The 17,151-nt window shown below is 37.7% G+C and overlaps 1 protein-coding gene across 6 annotated transcripts in view; it reads left to right on the forward strand.

Moving 5' to 3' along the window:
• Positions 1-17,151, forward strand: part of LOC131684162 (trithorax group protein osa) — a 513,311-nt gene that overhangs the window by 46,159 nt on the left and 450,001 nt on the right. For all 6 annotated transcript variants that reach the window (XM_058966798.1, XM_058966799.1, XM_058966794.1 and 3 more), the window contains exon 2: positions 7,942-9,604. In XM_058966798.1, coding sequence (XP_058822781.1) covers positions 8,672-9,604 — 933 coding nt within the window. In that variant the 5' untranslated portion in view covers positions 7,942-8,671. The remainder of the gene's footprint in view (positions 1-7,941; positions 9,605-17,151) is intronic.

A 17,151-nucleotide genomic window follows, 5' to 3' on the forward strand; every position in this document is an offset into this window, starting at 1 on the left:
TTTGTGTTAAAAACATAGTTGTCTTAAAATAACTCTAACTCAAAAAATGTACTTTGTATTTCAAATCTTTTAGATTTATTGGATAGGTGAGAAAATTTCCCATTGAAAAATGTCCTCAAATGTTTCAGCTAATGAGGTTAAGTAACCTTTTCACAGTAATTTATTTAAAATTTGACTATTTTGATCGATTTTTCGTTCATTTTGCGAAAATCTTAATAGTTAACATCACCATTTTAATAATTCGAATTGTTAGTCTTGAATAGTTGCATAATTTGTTTTTTGAACTTGGATATTTTTATCTCATATTCACTACTACTAGCTCTCATTGAAAAAATATGGCACTTATTGTACCTTTTTTTATTTTTATTCGAAAGTATTAAGTGAATTTAGTATTCTTTTAGAAGTTAATTAGTTTAAAGTTAGTGTTATTATTAGCATTTTTGTTATTTTCTTAAAATAGTAAATAATAAAACTCCACAATTATTATGATGCATCTCAGCAAGTTTTACAATTCTTCCTTTGACTCCATTCAATTATCTCTTTTAGTCTCGAAGCAAAATAATTTTTATCTCTTCGTTACATATGCAAAAACAACGATTTCGAACCCACTACATTTGTCATGAGGTCATGTTGTGTTAACTATTAAATTGCAGCGAAATGAAAAGCGATAGGGATGAAGTGTCAAATAACAAGTTGTAGAGAATATTAAGGGGCACCAAATGAACAATAGTGACGATAAATTTAGTTGATTAATAATTAGAATAATTAAAAAACTTAAAAAAAGCGCTAATTTTGAGTTATTTTACTAGTAGAAAGTAATTTAGTACACTTAACTAGAAGATATCTGTACATACATCGAAAGGAAATTTCCTCAAATTTCCAATGAAGCCCTGGTAATAGCGATATAAAGCATATTTTTTAGATTAGATTAGAGAAAGAACTTGCAAGTCGATTATAGGAAAACTTTAGAAGTGAAATTACAAGGAAACGAGAAGAGATAGGAATATTATGTTGAAGAACAAATTATGAATCGTCCTCAAACCCAACTTTTGGATAATAGATATTGCTATAATCATAATTCATTATTTTGAGAAAATTAACAAAAACCTCATCAAAAACACTAACTTTATTTACTTTACAACTAAAAGGAAATTAAAACTAATTAACTGAACACCATTCAATAGAAAATTCTCTCACCTTTCCAATGGATTTAAAGGATTTAAAATACGAGGTATACTTTTCGAGTTAGAGGTATTTTAAGATAAATAAGTTTTTTATACAAAAACTTCAATAACTTTGTAACGGTTGAGATTTGATGGTATGTGTAGAACGGTTTTTTTCTCCAAATATGACAGTAAATCACCCCTCGAGAGATTCTTAATCATGAACCAAACACCCTGTATAACTGGGCAGTTGAACAAACTGTTAAAAATATCACAAAATTAAATTTCTTCTTCATATCCACTGAACAGTACAACAAAATGTCCGAAGAACTCGAAGAACTGTATAATAACGCCAAAACAATATCTGGCACTCAGAAATTCCACAGTTATGTGTCTATCCTGGTGGCAAAGTAGAGGCGAAAAGGTATTCTAATGACCCAAAAATATTTTTCTTGCATAGAAATAATACAAAATAACATGCATGAAGATAGTTTTAAAACAAATGTTATATATAAAAATAAATAAATAATTATGTAAAATTCGGTACATAATGTTATGGTGGTTATTTCTTTCCCTGATCCTTCCTCAGAACTAAATAAGAAAATAAAGAACTAATAATGGAATATTTGTTTAATGACAGAATAAAAATATACTCTTCTCACAAACTGAGTTTTATTGGTTTAGTTTTCGATAAAAGTACACCGAAAAAAAAATTCAGTGTGGACAAGGAAAAGTTTTTTTTTTAAATAACTTTTTCCTTGAAAATGCCCAACTTGAAATGTTGTCGGTAGGTAAGGAACACAATTACCTATCTTGGAACAAAACTTCATCCAAATCAAAAATGGGGTTTTTTGAGTCGATTTTAATTTTTTTTTAAATCGATTTATTCAGTGTATGAGTCGAAAGAGAATGTTTTCAGTGGGGGTGGGCGTAACGTAGTTGGTAAATCAATTGCCTTGTACGCGGCGCACCTGGGTTCAAGTCCCGACCCCGCACATAGGGGTAAGAAATTTGTCATAAGAGATTTTTCTAACCCGATGAGGCGAATGACCTTAAGGTTAAAGCCACTATAATCGAAATAAAAAAAATCAACATTTTTACTCAACAATTCGACTAATTTTGTGAAAATCTTTAATTTTTTTGACTAGTTTTGTGAAAATCAACATTTTTTTTGTAGGATTTGTCATTTTTAGACTAAAGCCATATGAAAAAATTGGTAGAAAAAGTTTGACCCTTTTCAAAAGACAGTTAAAAATTAATTTTTTAACCAAGGGCCGAGTCTCCTTTACCATTCGACTCAGTTCGTCGAGTTTTAAAAATGTCTGTGTATGTGTGTATATGTCAAATATAGTCACTCATTTTGCTGTGTCGATTTTAATAAAATTAGGCTCAAATGAATGGTGTAATATAACCTATTGACATTTACGTGGATCAGAGTTCTGGTTCCGGAGTTGCGGTTTGAAGAGTGTTGTTGCGCATCGAATACTTGTATCAACCGACATCACTTTTATACCTAAATAATGCAAAAAATATTAAAATATATTTTAAATTGTTTGGATTTGTTCACATACATTTAAACTCTCTTTGACTACTTTGGTCACCTACGACGGAATGCTTCGATGATGTTATAAAATCCCTGAACTAAATACACTTCTTTTTCTTCGGCACTGCTGACTCAATTTTTACAATTGAAAGCAATAGTGTCCTTAATGACTGCACTGGGATTTCATTTGGACCGGAGTTACGGTTCCTGTATTACAGGTTTAAATATGCCCTCACATTCGAAATTTCTATATGAATCAGTGGGCACGGTATCATAACGTCAGAAGGGTGGTGCGTCATAACGTTCGGGATATTTTGACGGATCAGGCAGCGTTATAACATCCAAAAACGGATGTGCGTTTTAATGCCCGGGACGGTATGACACACAATAATTTTCGGATCATATGACGCACCCCTTGTGCGTCATAATGTCCCGGACATTATGACGCACATTTGATTTCGGATCTTATGTCGCACTCGATGTCCTGGACACTGTGACGCACTTATTGTGACGCATAAGAACTGCGTTAGTATGTCCCAGGTAATATCGTCCCAAAATAATATGCGTCATAACATTGTGACGCATGAGGGTGCGTCATAAAGCCCAAAAATAAATGTACGTCACCGCAATCAATCTCAAAATGTCTGAAATCCGTACTGCATCATAATATCTGGGATTATAAGATGGACATGATATAATATCTCAATCTCAGGGTGCGTCATTAGATCCCTGACGTTATGACGCACCACCCTTCGGACACTATGACACGGTGCCAAATCTTTACTTCTCAGTCAGACGGACTTCGACAAAACCCCTCCTAGTCCCTGGTCAAGCCACAGAGACCGTCTGGGGTGTGCTCTCAACGGCGTCTTTTGCACAGGGTAGCTCGAGCGTGAGAGACGGAACTCTCAAGGTCGGCTATAGGGACACCAATCAGAACGACAAGAACGTGACTCGATTCAATTCAAAATCTCACTCCCTGTCAGAACACACGCGAATATTTGAATGGCGACATGTTTATAAAATAGAATTTATACAAGTGTCACACGCTAGCACATGCGACAAACACGTTAACATACGAACGCTTAAGCCCTTCGCGATCATCCACGCACACCTACGTCCACGATCGCGCAAACTCGGTAAGACCCCGGTAATAAGGTGAACGTTTTAGTTCTTATAGTGTTACAAACGGTTCACGCTCCGCGCGCACAATCGCGAATAGGGTAAATTGGGGAGAGATGCCGCGCATTTCTAAAAATCGATCCTGCATCAAAGTAAACCTTTCAATAGTCGAAGAAATCATTTTTATCAATTGCGACAAGTTTCTAAAATACTGTGAAATGGTTTTTGTAATGAAAAAAAATTCATCAAATTTTCGCGAACATTTAAAACAAAAATCATTGCGCGAGAGATGCCGTATGTGCGGGTGAGAGGCCGCACCGTAGTCACAAACTGAAAAATGGCGAACAAAGTATTTTTTTGCTCTCGTTGATGTTTTTTGTGATTAGGTGTCCAGCTGAGTCTCTTGAAGTTTGATTATACCTAGAAATCGGCTTTTCTTAAGGGGTACTACCATTTCTAGAAACATTTTCGTATTCAACATTTAAAAAATATTTTTTTCCTTTCGCAGCCTTGTGTAACGGTTAAGTTTGAGTAATTTAATTAAGGGTACTATTTATCTATATGTTTGTGCGAGCGATATATATCTATGTGTTAGTAAGGTTTCTTAGAAGCAGTTTTTGGCTGTTTCTCCGAACAAAGAATTTATATAGCTTAGGTTAGTTCTTAAAAGATTCATTTTGAAAAAAAGCATTATTTCCTTAAAATTTTCGTTTTTATCGCAATATTGACATCATTACAAATCAATGTATTCACGAAAATTAGTGCCTGAAACATTAAAGAATAAACCGAAGTAACTAATACTTAGATACATATCGCCCGTTTTAAATATATAGATAAATAGACTCATAATCCTATATGTCACTGTGTCGTTAGTTTGTGGATATACCTTATTAAGAACCCATACCTAACGCAAATCGACACAGATTTTTCATTAGGGCCTAAGTCGCAATGTACTCAAATGGAGAAAAATCAGTTTCAATATTCGGCGATGCTTTTCTAAATGTAGTTTTTATTGTAGGTATAAATTACTTTATGGTCATGTTTTCCCTGAAGCATCTTTGGTTAAACCTTATGACAATATAACAAAGAATTTAATTCCTATGTGCTTTTAGTGGGTAGAAACTAAAAAAATGCTTACGCCCAATTTGCATTCCAGTCGTGATTTCGCCCTTCAGCAACCACCATTTGCGAAAGGGCTAAACCGTGAACACAATTTTCAGAAGGGCGCGGTAAATGGGCTAAACTGACTTTATCTTGCTGGGTAGGGCTGGGTAAATGGGCGAGCTTGACAGTATACTTTTTAATAGGGCTCAGCAAATGGGCGCCTATAAACCCAATGCAAATGAAAGGGCGCGTGCATCTTTTCTCCGAATTTCATGAAAATATCGAAATATTCGAATGTTTATGTACAATAACTATAGAGTAGACATGATCATAGTAGATATTGCTTATCATTTATATAATAGAACTGCCGTTTAAAGAATAATTATGTGAATAATAACCATACGCCCCGGTTCTGCCTACAAGTGTAAGTTTAGCCTTTATATTTCATATGAGAAGAAGGGCCTAAGTCGAAATCTCGAAGAAAATGCATGTTTCGCCGTTTTGTTTTCTTTAATTATAAATCGAATTAAAAACCATTTTAACTAATTTTCACCTCAATCTTGTAGTATTTTTGTCGCATAATGTCATAATAGCGAAAACGCTGTTTGTTTACATTTGCGATTTAAGCCCTAATGAAAGATCTATGTCGAAATGTTCATTTAACGACATTCCGATGTGAGAAAAATACTTTTAGCTATGGTTCCTTCGCCATCATCTGCGGCATCTCACCCGCAATTTTGATGCGGCATCTATCTCAATTGTAAGGGAGAGATCCCGCACCACGAAATTTTCCTCTGAAATTATGGATGACTGTACTCATTATCAAAATGCCTTCTAAAGGGTCCCAGATATTCAACCGATACATGATTTACCAAAAAAAATCCAACGATTTGAAAAAAAAAACAATTTTAATGCGTTGCTGATAAATTTTCGACGCTTTGTTATGCAACTGGAGGAACATAATCATTAATAAATTTTTCGTGAGATAATAATAAGGATTATTTTACATCTCCAGTGTTGTAATTCTTCGAAAGACAATCTCACAATATCATATTACCGTTTAAAACTGACCCCATATACGAGATATAGAGAGTGCGGCATCTCTCCTGACGCGGCATCTCTCCCGAAATCATCCTATGCGAAAAGACGCACGGTCATAATATAGAATTTATACATGCGAAGTTACATACACGTTGGCACACGCGACATACAAACGCACACGCGATCGAACACGTCAACGCACAAACGCTCGAGCCTTTCGCGATAATACACGCGATCGTAAAGCCCACACCCGCACATATCTGAATCGCACAATGAATATCACATTCAAATTCACGACCCGGCACAATAGACCTTAAGTACTCTTTAAGTGGATGACATTTCCCGTCTTATCTGCAATTGCAGTGAGTGATGGGGAGCCCTGCCGAGAGCCGAGTTCTACAGCTCCAATAGGACAACTCTTAAAAAAAAGCCACGCAGCCCCAAGTTAAATTAGCAGTGCTACGAAAAAAAATTATGATTGTTGCCCGTTCAATTGGCAGTGTCTGAAAATTAAATATAGGGTTGATGCTAAAAAAAATATTTGGCAAGCAATCTGTAACAGCGGAATGACAAGTCCCATTTTAATAATTTCTTGATCATATATTCTTTCAAAAATGGCTCTTGGAAAACGCCTCATAAATTTGATTAAAGTTGTCAAAGATTTAGATAATCCAGAAAATCTCTATTTATATATTTTGAAGAAAATGTATGTTATACACACCAAAAAAATCGGAATTTTATCGTTGACGTAATTGCAAACATGACACAATTCAACAAATCGTAATTTTCGATATGACGGAACATTACCGTGTTCCGTTTAATTTTACATGAAACGTATACTTTACATGCGCAATAACATAAAATTACACTTCCTACCATTCAGAACAAACGCTGTATGCGGAGTAAAATTACATGATTTACGAAACTAAACGTCATGTAAAATTAAAATCAAACGTAAAACTAAGTCATTTTGATGCTCGTATATGTCAGGGTCAGGAGACGTAAATTTACACTATTTTTTCTAGGTGTGTACCGAACCCTCCAAACAAGAAGATATGATCTATAATAAATTGCCTATTAGCAACATTTCCATGTACCGAACCAACCGGTAAACATATATTCCAAAAGTGTAAGATAAACATTAGAATTAAAAATTAATCTTTTCCATACCAACCTACGCTAAGAAAGGTCGTTTTTAACTCCCAACTCCTTTCTACTTCTCACCCGAAGCTTTCTAATCAAAATCTGACACCCTTCGAATAACTCACCAATAATTAGTTGTTCTCTGTTTCTCCATCGAACAACATCGAAACATATGCTATGCCAACGATCACCGGGGAGAGGTGGTGAAACTGATAACCGTAAATAACTCCACACGTGGCTGACGGCAGCAGTTTATTCTCCTCCCATCATATCACAGCACATGGCAACGTCGAGGTTCGTGCAACGAAAAACAGATCGAAAGGAAACGCATCAAACTTGTTTCAATTTCCCAAACCCAAAAAGTGATCAATTGAGTGAGGCTTCTCAACCAGAGCTTTTCTCGGTTCGGTGCGCGAATATTTGTCTGTAGTTTTGTGCTAACTAAGCGAAGGATGATGTTGATGATGATGATGATAATGATGATATCGCAACGGAAGTAAAACGTACCAGCGGAGAGGCAAAGCACCCTCGGTTGAAAGAGAATGACAAATCATTAAGCAATTAAGGATTTAAAGAGGCTACGATTTGACGACGTTGCCTTGGTATTTTAGTGTGCCCAATCGCGATCAGTCGCAAACCGCAAAAATATAAAATACATATAAACAATCACAATCACGTTAATTTCGAGCATGCTGTTTTTATTGACTCGCATTTTGTTTGTTGCTGGAGGGGCAGGGGTTTGATTGGGTCATAAAAAAGCGGAAAAAAATGAGTAGCAATCTAAATTGCATAATAATTGGATCTATTTTTTTTCTCTCGTTACAGCCGAATTGTTCTTCACAACGCCTGGTGTATGTGTATGAGTGTTTTTTTTTCTTCCTCAAAAGAAGCGTGGATGATCGTGGCAAAGAAAGATATAGTTGAGGCAGCGAAGAAAATATTTAATAAATAGCATGCAGCCGTATTAGTGTTTCTTTCGTGTTTCATTACCATTAGTTTTTGGGGTTTATTTGCCACGGGTTCTTCGTCTTCTTTACCGTGCCTTTATTTGTGCTCCGTCAAGTGGAGGTTTTTGTCCGCGCAATCGAGTGGAGTGATTGGGAGAAAAGTAACAGGCGAGTGAAAAAAAAAAGAAATGAGATTAGAGATTAATGCTGTTTAAGGTGAAGTTCTCCGCACCGAAGAAAGAGAGCGGCTTCCTGGCAAATGCGAAATCAAAACGGAAATTGTAAATTGTTGTTGCTAAACAAACCCCTATGCTTTGAACGGAGAAGCTCTTCGCGTGGTATGTGTGCGCGTTCAAAATTAGTGTTGATGACGGTGTAATTATCGCGGGCTCTTTACCGGTGCTCATCGAAGGGGCGCACGGAAACTACGTCGGGGATTTTGTTTATCGTTGTGTATCGACGCGGTGCTCGAAGTAACGCGCGCGTGAATATATTTTTTTCTCTGTTGCTTCTCGTGATCGTGACAAGCAATTTTGAATCCCATTAAACGTAACAGCCGCGAAAAGCGAAGTGTGAGCCAAAATGAGTTAAGGGGCGCGAAGTAAGAGATGGCGCAGCAACAGACTGAGATCAATGAGAGTCTCGCGAAAGCTAACGATATAGGTGCTGATAAACCACAGACAAAGAAAACAAGCAATTTGCAAAATGGTACAGATACTCAACAAGGCGGGAAGAATTCTCAAAGTGGACCAGTAATGGGTGGTGAGAAAGCAAAATCTCTGGCTGGTGCAGCTTCTGGAGGGAATGGCGGAACAGCTGCCGCGTCTTCACCTTCCTCCGGTCCCCCTCACCCTCCCCATCCGGGGTCGGAAAATGCTCCCGGAATGCACCCTTACGAACCTTCCGGACATCACATGCCGCCAAGTAGTAATGCTGGTCCGGCAGACCCGAACAGTAAAGAAGAAATGCATCATCACCCTCAGCATCATCCAATGCATCAGCAACATCCGCAACACCATCAGCACCAGATGTACGGCCAGTCGCCGATGCAGCATCAACAGTATCCCAGGTATCATCACGATCCCAACATGCCACCCGGTGATCCCTACGCTCACTACCGGATGGGAGCCGCACCGGGCGGTAAACCGGGTTCGATGATTCCACCGAACCGACCGCCTCCGCAACGCTACATGCAAGGTCCGGGCGCTCCCGGTAGTCAGCCACCACAGCATCCAGGTAGCCATCCGGGTCAGCAACCGCAGGGACCAACGCCGACGTTAAACTCGCTGCTACAATCGCATCCGCCACCACATCCCCAGCATCGCTATCCGAATAGCTACGATCCAAATCAACCGCAGCAACCGCCACCGGCACCTAGTCCGGGTCAACCGGGGGGTGGCGGGCAACCTGGTCAGCAGCAGCAGCAACAACAGCCGCCACTTGGGCAGCCTCCCCAGTCGTATGGTCATCAGCAGAGCTGGGTGCCGCCTCGGCCGTACAGCCCTCAGATGGGTTCGCAGCCGTATCGACCTCCACCACCGGTAAGTCCAGCGATTTGTTATTTTTTTTTTCTTTGGCAAATTTTTTATCGTTAGATCGAACAATTTTTTTCAAGATGCTGAAAGAGCAATTCCATGCCAAAAAACAGCTACTCTTTTGCTCAATTACGGTATACGGAACATGTTCCTTTCCAATACTAATAGACTCGCATTTTTTATTTCGTGATTTGAGGTTGCCTGTTCAGTCAGGGTGGTACAAAAAACATATGCTAATTAATGGTTTTTATTGAGGTGTTGGTGGTATCATCATGATCTAAAAAAATGGGTGAAAGTTGGTTCAAACAATTGCAATTTACTAAGAATTTCTGAATATTAAAAATTCTCTAAATTTTGTTGAATTTTCCTGATTTTCGTAGGACGTTCATGATATTAGTAGACAGTCCGGAGTACGCGAAATTTCGTTGCAGTTCGTAGGACTTTACTGAAGTTTGATGGAATTCTCGAAAGCTTGTAGAAATTTCCTGAAACTCAATTCGGAAGCTTATTAGGTTGTTTTTATGCTTGCGGAATTTATAAACGATTGTTCTTAAAATCAGAAAGCCTTTTTGAAGATTTTTGAAGTTCGAAGTTAGTTCTATAGAATTTCTCTAAAGTTTCCCTTGTTGTTCTAATTAGTTCCCCTTGATCAGCAGAAATTCTCTAAGATTTATTAGTTACGGAATTTGCGTTTCTACTTCGTTTCATCAGAATCCGACACCAATTTAGTGACAGGACTAAGCTAGCGCCGAATTGACGCTAGCTCCAAAAAAACGGAGACACCATTTGTGTTCCTGAGCAAACTCCCCGTCAAGCGTGATGTCCCGCTGAGATTGTGTCTCCGTTTTTTGAGCTAACGTCAATCCGGCGCTAGCTTAATCATGTCACTAAATTGGTGTCGGATTCTGATGAGACGAATTCGAAACGCAAATTCCATAACTAATATAATAAATGTTTTGCGCTCTTCATGCGCAAAGATGGTTTTAAACAATTTTCCCCTTACTGGATAAAAAATAGTTTTTCCAAAATTGTTCTCCACTAAGGCGAAATATAGCATAGTGTCTCATTTTTTTCGTTTCCTCGGGATTTCGTAGTATACACATGAAGCGTCTAAGACATTCCAGAAATTACTTAGCTATTCTTCAAACCTTTTTGGAAGCTCGAAAATCATGCCTGAACTTGGCAGAAATTACCTGAGTTTGTTTTTAGCCATATTTATTTTCCGTCGGCTCTTGTCCAGACATCAGAGAAGCGACTCCATCGTATGTACCCTGAATATCTGTTAATTCCGTACGGCTTTATTGATTCCATAGGTTCTTTTTTTGAAGTAACAAGGTTGTAACTTTAGAAGGGATTGCCAGCCAGAGACTTATATGCTACAACATAACTCACCGATGATGATTGGGTGCTGTGACTCGTTTTCCTCACCTTTCCTTATTGGGTCGCAAGTGAACTGATCCTGGCAAAAGAAATCACAAACGTTGTTCGCTGGTATATGGTTGTTTATTGTAAAGATCTATTTGGAGAGCATAAAAATGTATGTATTAGGATCCAATCTATTTCTAATTTTAAAGTTCTATGGTTTGATGTTTCTTCTACTTAGCCTAGCCTTGTGTGTGAGTGTGTAAGTGTGTTCTAAGGGTATCCCACGGTGGTCGGGCACTAGCGACTGAGGACTCTGCCTCAGGCCAAGCTTGGCATCGGTTTGTGACCCTCCTCGGCGTCGGTCAGAACCTTAGGTTAACACAACGGTTTTACAGTGTACGTGTGGTGTCAATGCATGTTTGTCCTCCTCTCGCAGTTATAGTTTTAATGTAGCGGATGTATTATAAAAACCGAGTAAACTCCGAATTAGCGCCTAATTCCTCATCATGAGCTGGCGCGCTTTAGAGTCGTATAGTTTTACCATTTGCTGGGCAGCTCAAAACTCCCGCATGTCCAAACGACCGCCAATGATCAGAGCGCGGCTTCGGTCTATTGTCTGAACAGCGTCAGTCGGGGTTTTGCCCCTTAACTCACTTTTCCGTACTATTAACACTTAATCACTCACGACTTTAGTTTTAAATGTTGGATTTTGACTTTTTAAAACTTTCTTTCGGGATGCAGAGTATTCGTAACGGACTCTTGCTGGTTACGGAAGAAATGAGGAAGATTCCTATGTCAGGAATCCTTTTTATTAGTTTTTCTGTTTAGGCCATTTTTAATTTTTAGTATTTTTAACAAAATGGATTATCATCGTACGGAGCTTTTTTTTATATTTTTTTGACATGCATGTATTTTTGTATTATTGCAGCGAGGACTCACACCGTTGTGACCGTTGTAATAGGGTTTTTCCGTCTTTAGATTTGTTTGTGTTGATCTGTTGTACGGTGTACTGAATTTGAACATTTGAGTAAACTATTCCGTTTCTTTTGCCAGAATATATTTTGTGTTGTAAGCAATTGTGACCTAGCCTTAAGTTCGCGTAACGGTCACAAGGTTTCTCTGAAAAGTCTCCAATATCAGTATCTCGGGATCGTCGATCTAGATCATTGGTGACCATGAATAGTTCAACGTTTGGCACTTCCAGACGTTTTAAAAAGAGTTGTCCAAATCCAATTGTAAACATCAACCTATAAATATGGGTATCAAATGGGAGACCTGTCTAGATTATTGGCGGTCATCAATACTGACGGCTCCTTTCAGTAATATCCATATTCGAAATCTAACTGATTTCTTTTAATAATTTGACAGTTATTTATGGTGATCAATCTGAAAAACATGTAATAAATACAACATGTCATGATTCATTATGGCCGAATAGGTTTCAATTGAATGTAGTTCAGTGGATTAATGCCCATAGGAAGAAAGTGCATTGAATTAACCTCGAGCCCTATTCTCACAGTCGCGTCACTTAGTGACTAGAAGGAAACTTTGCTCGAGTCACTTAGTGACGTGACTGTGAGAATAGGGCCCCTCATAAAATAACAGCACGCTCTCAGAATAGTTACATTAGTTTATATCCGGCAAAACTTGTGTCTACTCCAAAAATGGCAGAAGCCGCTTTTGGAATCACGAAGCGATAGGACACAGCCCACAACAATATTCACTATGGATTTAGTTCTACCTATTCCAACGCCGTTGCTGTTGCCGCGTTCGAATAGGTAGAACAAAATCCATATTGAATATTTTTTGTGGCAATGTGGTGTCCAATTCTCTAAAATGTAGTGACAAATAATGAATTGATGTTGATGTGCAAGCCGTTATTGTCCAGGCCATCATTGGTTCGTAATGTTCGGCCGGCGAGTCAGCATACTTTTGCGTTGTTAGCACCGCCCCAATCGCTGACTATGAACAGTGGTTCGCAGAAAATAATCTCCCTGTTTATTGTTTTTTTCAGTTCAAGTTTTAGTGTCGTACCATGGGGAGGTCGTCAGTAAAAACCGTAGCATTTGTCAGATTTTCATTCGACCTTCCTGATATTAGTAGGAATTCCGGAGTACGTTTGTAGTACTTTATTGAAGTTCGAGGAAATTCTCGGAGATTTGTAAAAATTTCCTGAAGCTCAGTGGACAACCTGGAAGCTCATTAGATTCTTTCTGTGCTTGCTAAAGTGTTGCTCTCAAGCTCGGAAAGCTGCGCTTGAAGTTTAAGAAAACTTCGTTGAAGTTTGTGGGACTTATCTAAAGTTTGTACAACTCCTTCCCATGGCAAACGTGGAGATGCAGAGGTATACACGGTCTCCATAACAACGTTTGTTACATTAACATTCCTTTCCTTCCCTAATGACTGTAAGGACGTGGCCGGCGCCGTTATTGACATTTCAAAGAATAGGACTCTCGAAACGTGCACATTGAGGATGGGTAGCTACTCGCAGGCCCCATCCATTGTTTCGCTGTGCAAATTACTTCCCTAAGATTCATTTAAATTCCCTGAAGCTTATGCAACTTCTCGGATTCTTTAAGACCTTAGGCCTTCTTGAAGTTCGAAAATCATTCCTGAAGTTCAATGGCTTGAGCTCTAAAAGTTTTATTTTAAGAATTTTATCTGCAGAAAAAAATGGTTGCATAAAAGAGAAAGCGTTCAAGTGCTGATAACATTGTTTAAAAAACTATTGAAAAAAGAAGAAGCATAGTTAAATAGTTTTTCGGCAACCCATGATCTCGGCAATGGCAATAAGAAAATACCGTCCCCTAGGTTGAAGGGTTTGACGGTATTGTAAACATCATCAATCATATTGCGTGCATCAGTGCTAAAGAGCCTCTAACAGACAATTGCTTTAAGATGGTTATTGCATTACGCCTCGATAATGGTGCATCGAGCAGACCGAAATGGATTAGTGGCCTTTTTTATGTTTTGGCTTTTTTCATACCCTGCACCAGCGCTAACTTACGATCAACCATTAGCATGTGCACGCTGGCGTGGCCGACTGACGGCTCGACTTGGATTGACTTTTGCTGTGGACCATGTTTGCAGACATTGTTTCGCCGTTTAGTGGTGTTGGTGGACGAGGCTCACGGTGGAGGTCATTGTGTGTCGATTTATCGGTCGACTTCATCATCGTGCACAATATAATTAATGTAGGTAAAAGTAGAAACATATTAGTGGTTGTTATGTAATAATTGTAGTTTTTAGTATTAGGATACAATTGTTATGAGGTAGTCGTATGTGTTCGCCTGAGTATTTGTGGCAATTGGGTCAGAGAATTAATGCAGAACTGGCGTATATGATAATAGTGGCTAATATTTCCGGTGTTCAATTTGTGCATTCGATTCTATTCATTCAGGAAGGTCTGATTGAATAAATTAAGGTACGATTCAATTACCAACGTAAATCATCCATTTCCGATCAGTATAGCTTAATGGAATCCAATTGTGGTTGTTTGTAAATAAACGTCATTTGCTGGCCATTTAGACGAGTTAAAGTAGTTTGATTGCATGATACCAAAAATAATAACGGTAAATTTATATACTTCTAATTGATCGCTGCACATTTTTTATTCGGCATACTGTGAATCCTTTTATTACAATATTCTAAGTTAGACTCATACTAACACTCACTAACACAATTTAATGCATATTCTCTCATATACACTCACAATCTATCCCATTACAAACGTACAAACGCCCGCGACCTTCGCAGTAACACAAATCTGGTCACAAACGCGAACATGCAATTGCAATCATCTACACATACTTACGCCCGCGAGCTTGCCAACATTTAAACACCTCGGTAATTAAGTGAACGTTGTAGCATCTATAAATTTACAAACGCGATTTCAAGCATCAACTCATCGCTCGCGCGATCATGATTTGGTCACGTCCAGGAGGCATCTATCCTCGGTTATGGTAGCCTAAACTCATACCTTCACTTGGACCAATAAAAAATGATGCTCATATTCACTAGACACGTTCCATGACTCTAGTGATATGGGGAAACTGACTCTCTTCTAGCATCTGTACCATACACTAAAAATTAAGCATCAGATTCACGGTCCGCGCGTGATCATTCGACAATACACGCGAATATGTGAATGGCTACACGATTATAAAATCGAATTTATGCACGCTAGCGCAAGCAACTAACACGTTAACATACAAATGCTCGAGTCCTTCGCGATCACAGTATTACGCAATTAGTGATAACCCACGCTAACTCAGACAGATATGCACTTCTGGACCCGAACGCTAAAACCATCACATCTCAAACGCATGATGGCCTTGGATCTGCGTTCCTGCGTTGAAGACTCCATAGCTTCGTCCGTTAGGTCAAAGATGTGTGAAACCCTCTAGCCACTACCCTCGACCCTAGGTGCCCATAAAAAAAAATAAAAAATGAGGAAAACTTAAAATGGCCAAATGTTGGCATCCCATTGGAATCTGGATTTATCCCGGGGTCATAGCTCCAAATGCAATTTATTAAGCATTTTTAGAAATTGAAATAATTTTCGGGTTATTTGCGAAAACGGCTTCGAAATCGTTTAAGAGGAAAAACATGTTATGGCCAGTTAAACATCGATTTTGGTTCATAGAAGAGAGCTTGGTAGTTTGAAGGTTAAGCGAAAAACAATTGACTCGTATATTTTGTATAACTAGAATGTTTTGTACAAGTTATGATTTCTAAACTTTCGAAGTTTTTTTTAAATTGAACCTTGTTCTATCACTGATAATTCGAAAAATATTTTAAATTTGTTTTTTAGCTTCTATTGAATATTTGGGATCATGTTGGCAAGATTATGTTAAAATGTTAGAGTGAATCTCAAAATACATGGCGAGATATTACGAATATTACAATAAAGCAAGGTGACTTTATACTTAGCATCCTCTAGTAGGTCTGTTATAATAGAATTATCTCGCAAAGTACTTAGAGATCAATTTTAAAATGTTAACACAATCTTCTCAATACAATACTACATGCTTACTCAACTTTTGTCTAAGATTAAAAATAAATTTGTTTCAACTAATTGCGGAAAGCACAAGCTAAATAAAAAAATGCGCTAAATTTTCCGGTGACCTCATGCGAAAACGTAGTTTTTTCCATGCACAATTATGACAGGCCATACAAATTTTGTCATCAATACACAGCTATGACACGTGTGAGTGCGCTTTTGTTTACATTTATAGTAAAAACTTGCCACATAGTCAACTGATCTTCGTAATATTTGAGAGAATAATACAGAATAGATGGAAGCATCTTCTTTGAATTGTTTATACCATTCATAAGTTTCAAGATATTAAATGTCAAACCTTAAAAATCGTTTTCATAGAAATGTGCAAAATGGTGCTTGTCATAAGATAGCACAACAGCGACGATATGGATATGTTTACGAATTATCAATGATTGAAAAATGTTCAAACTTTAAAAAATCACAACTTGAAGAAAAATATCCTATTTAGCCAAAACAAAAAATACGTGCCGATTATTTTTGCTAAAGAATGTAAGAAAAATGTTCAAAGAAGTTAAAAATTCTTAAGTGGCATAATCCACATCTAAATATGTCCTTCTTTTCAACATGAGCTGTCTTCAAATCAAAATTTATAATCTTCTAAACATTGTTCTTTAGCTGTTATGTTTAACTTTAACATTAAATTAATTTTGCATTTGATTGCAAAATGTTTGCAGTCGTACCCAGGACTATTGTTCTTCGTTCTTATCCTTTTTAGCTACTGAGCTTAGCTTATTATTCTATCACCGTTTGCTTTCTCAGTTCAACACATTTATTAAAATAGTGAGACATGAATGTTCATTTCATTCAAACAAGATTACTTAAAATTATTCTAGCATGTTTTGCTATTCGATTTCTCGTAGAAAATGAAGTTATGCTATTGATAGCCATTTAGGCGCAACAGATCGATTGTAGGCAAAGTAATCAATTCAATCGGTACAAAAACAATAATATTTATTATCAAAAAACTTTTATTAATTCTTTTGTTATGTAGTAGCAGATAAAGATAAATCATAGCCATAACGGCGAAACATAATCTCGGTTCCACGAATTCCCATTACCCGGAGCAATTCAATCTCAACACCAGCAAGTTCGAAACGAATAGAAGGCGAAACCCTAATCAAGTTCA

This window comes from Topomyia yanbarensis, chromosome 2 (assembly GCF_030247195.1).
Source record: "Topomyia yanbarensis strain Yona2022 chromosome 2, ASM3024719v1, whole genome shotgun sequence".
NCBI classification, from domain to species: Eukaryota; Metazoa; Arthropoda; class Insecta; order Diptera; family Culicidae; genus Topomyia; species Topomyia yanbarensis.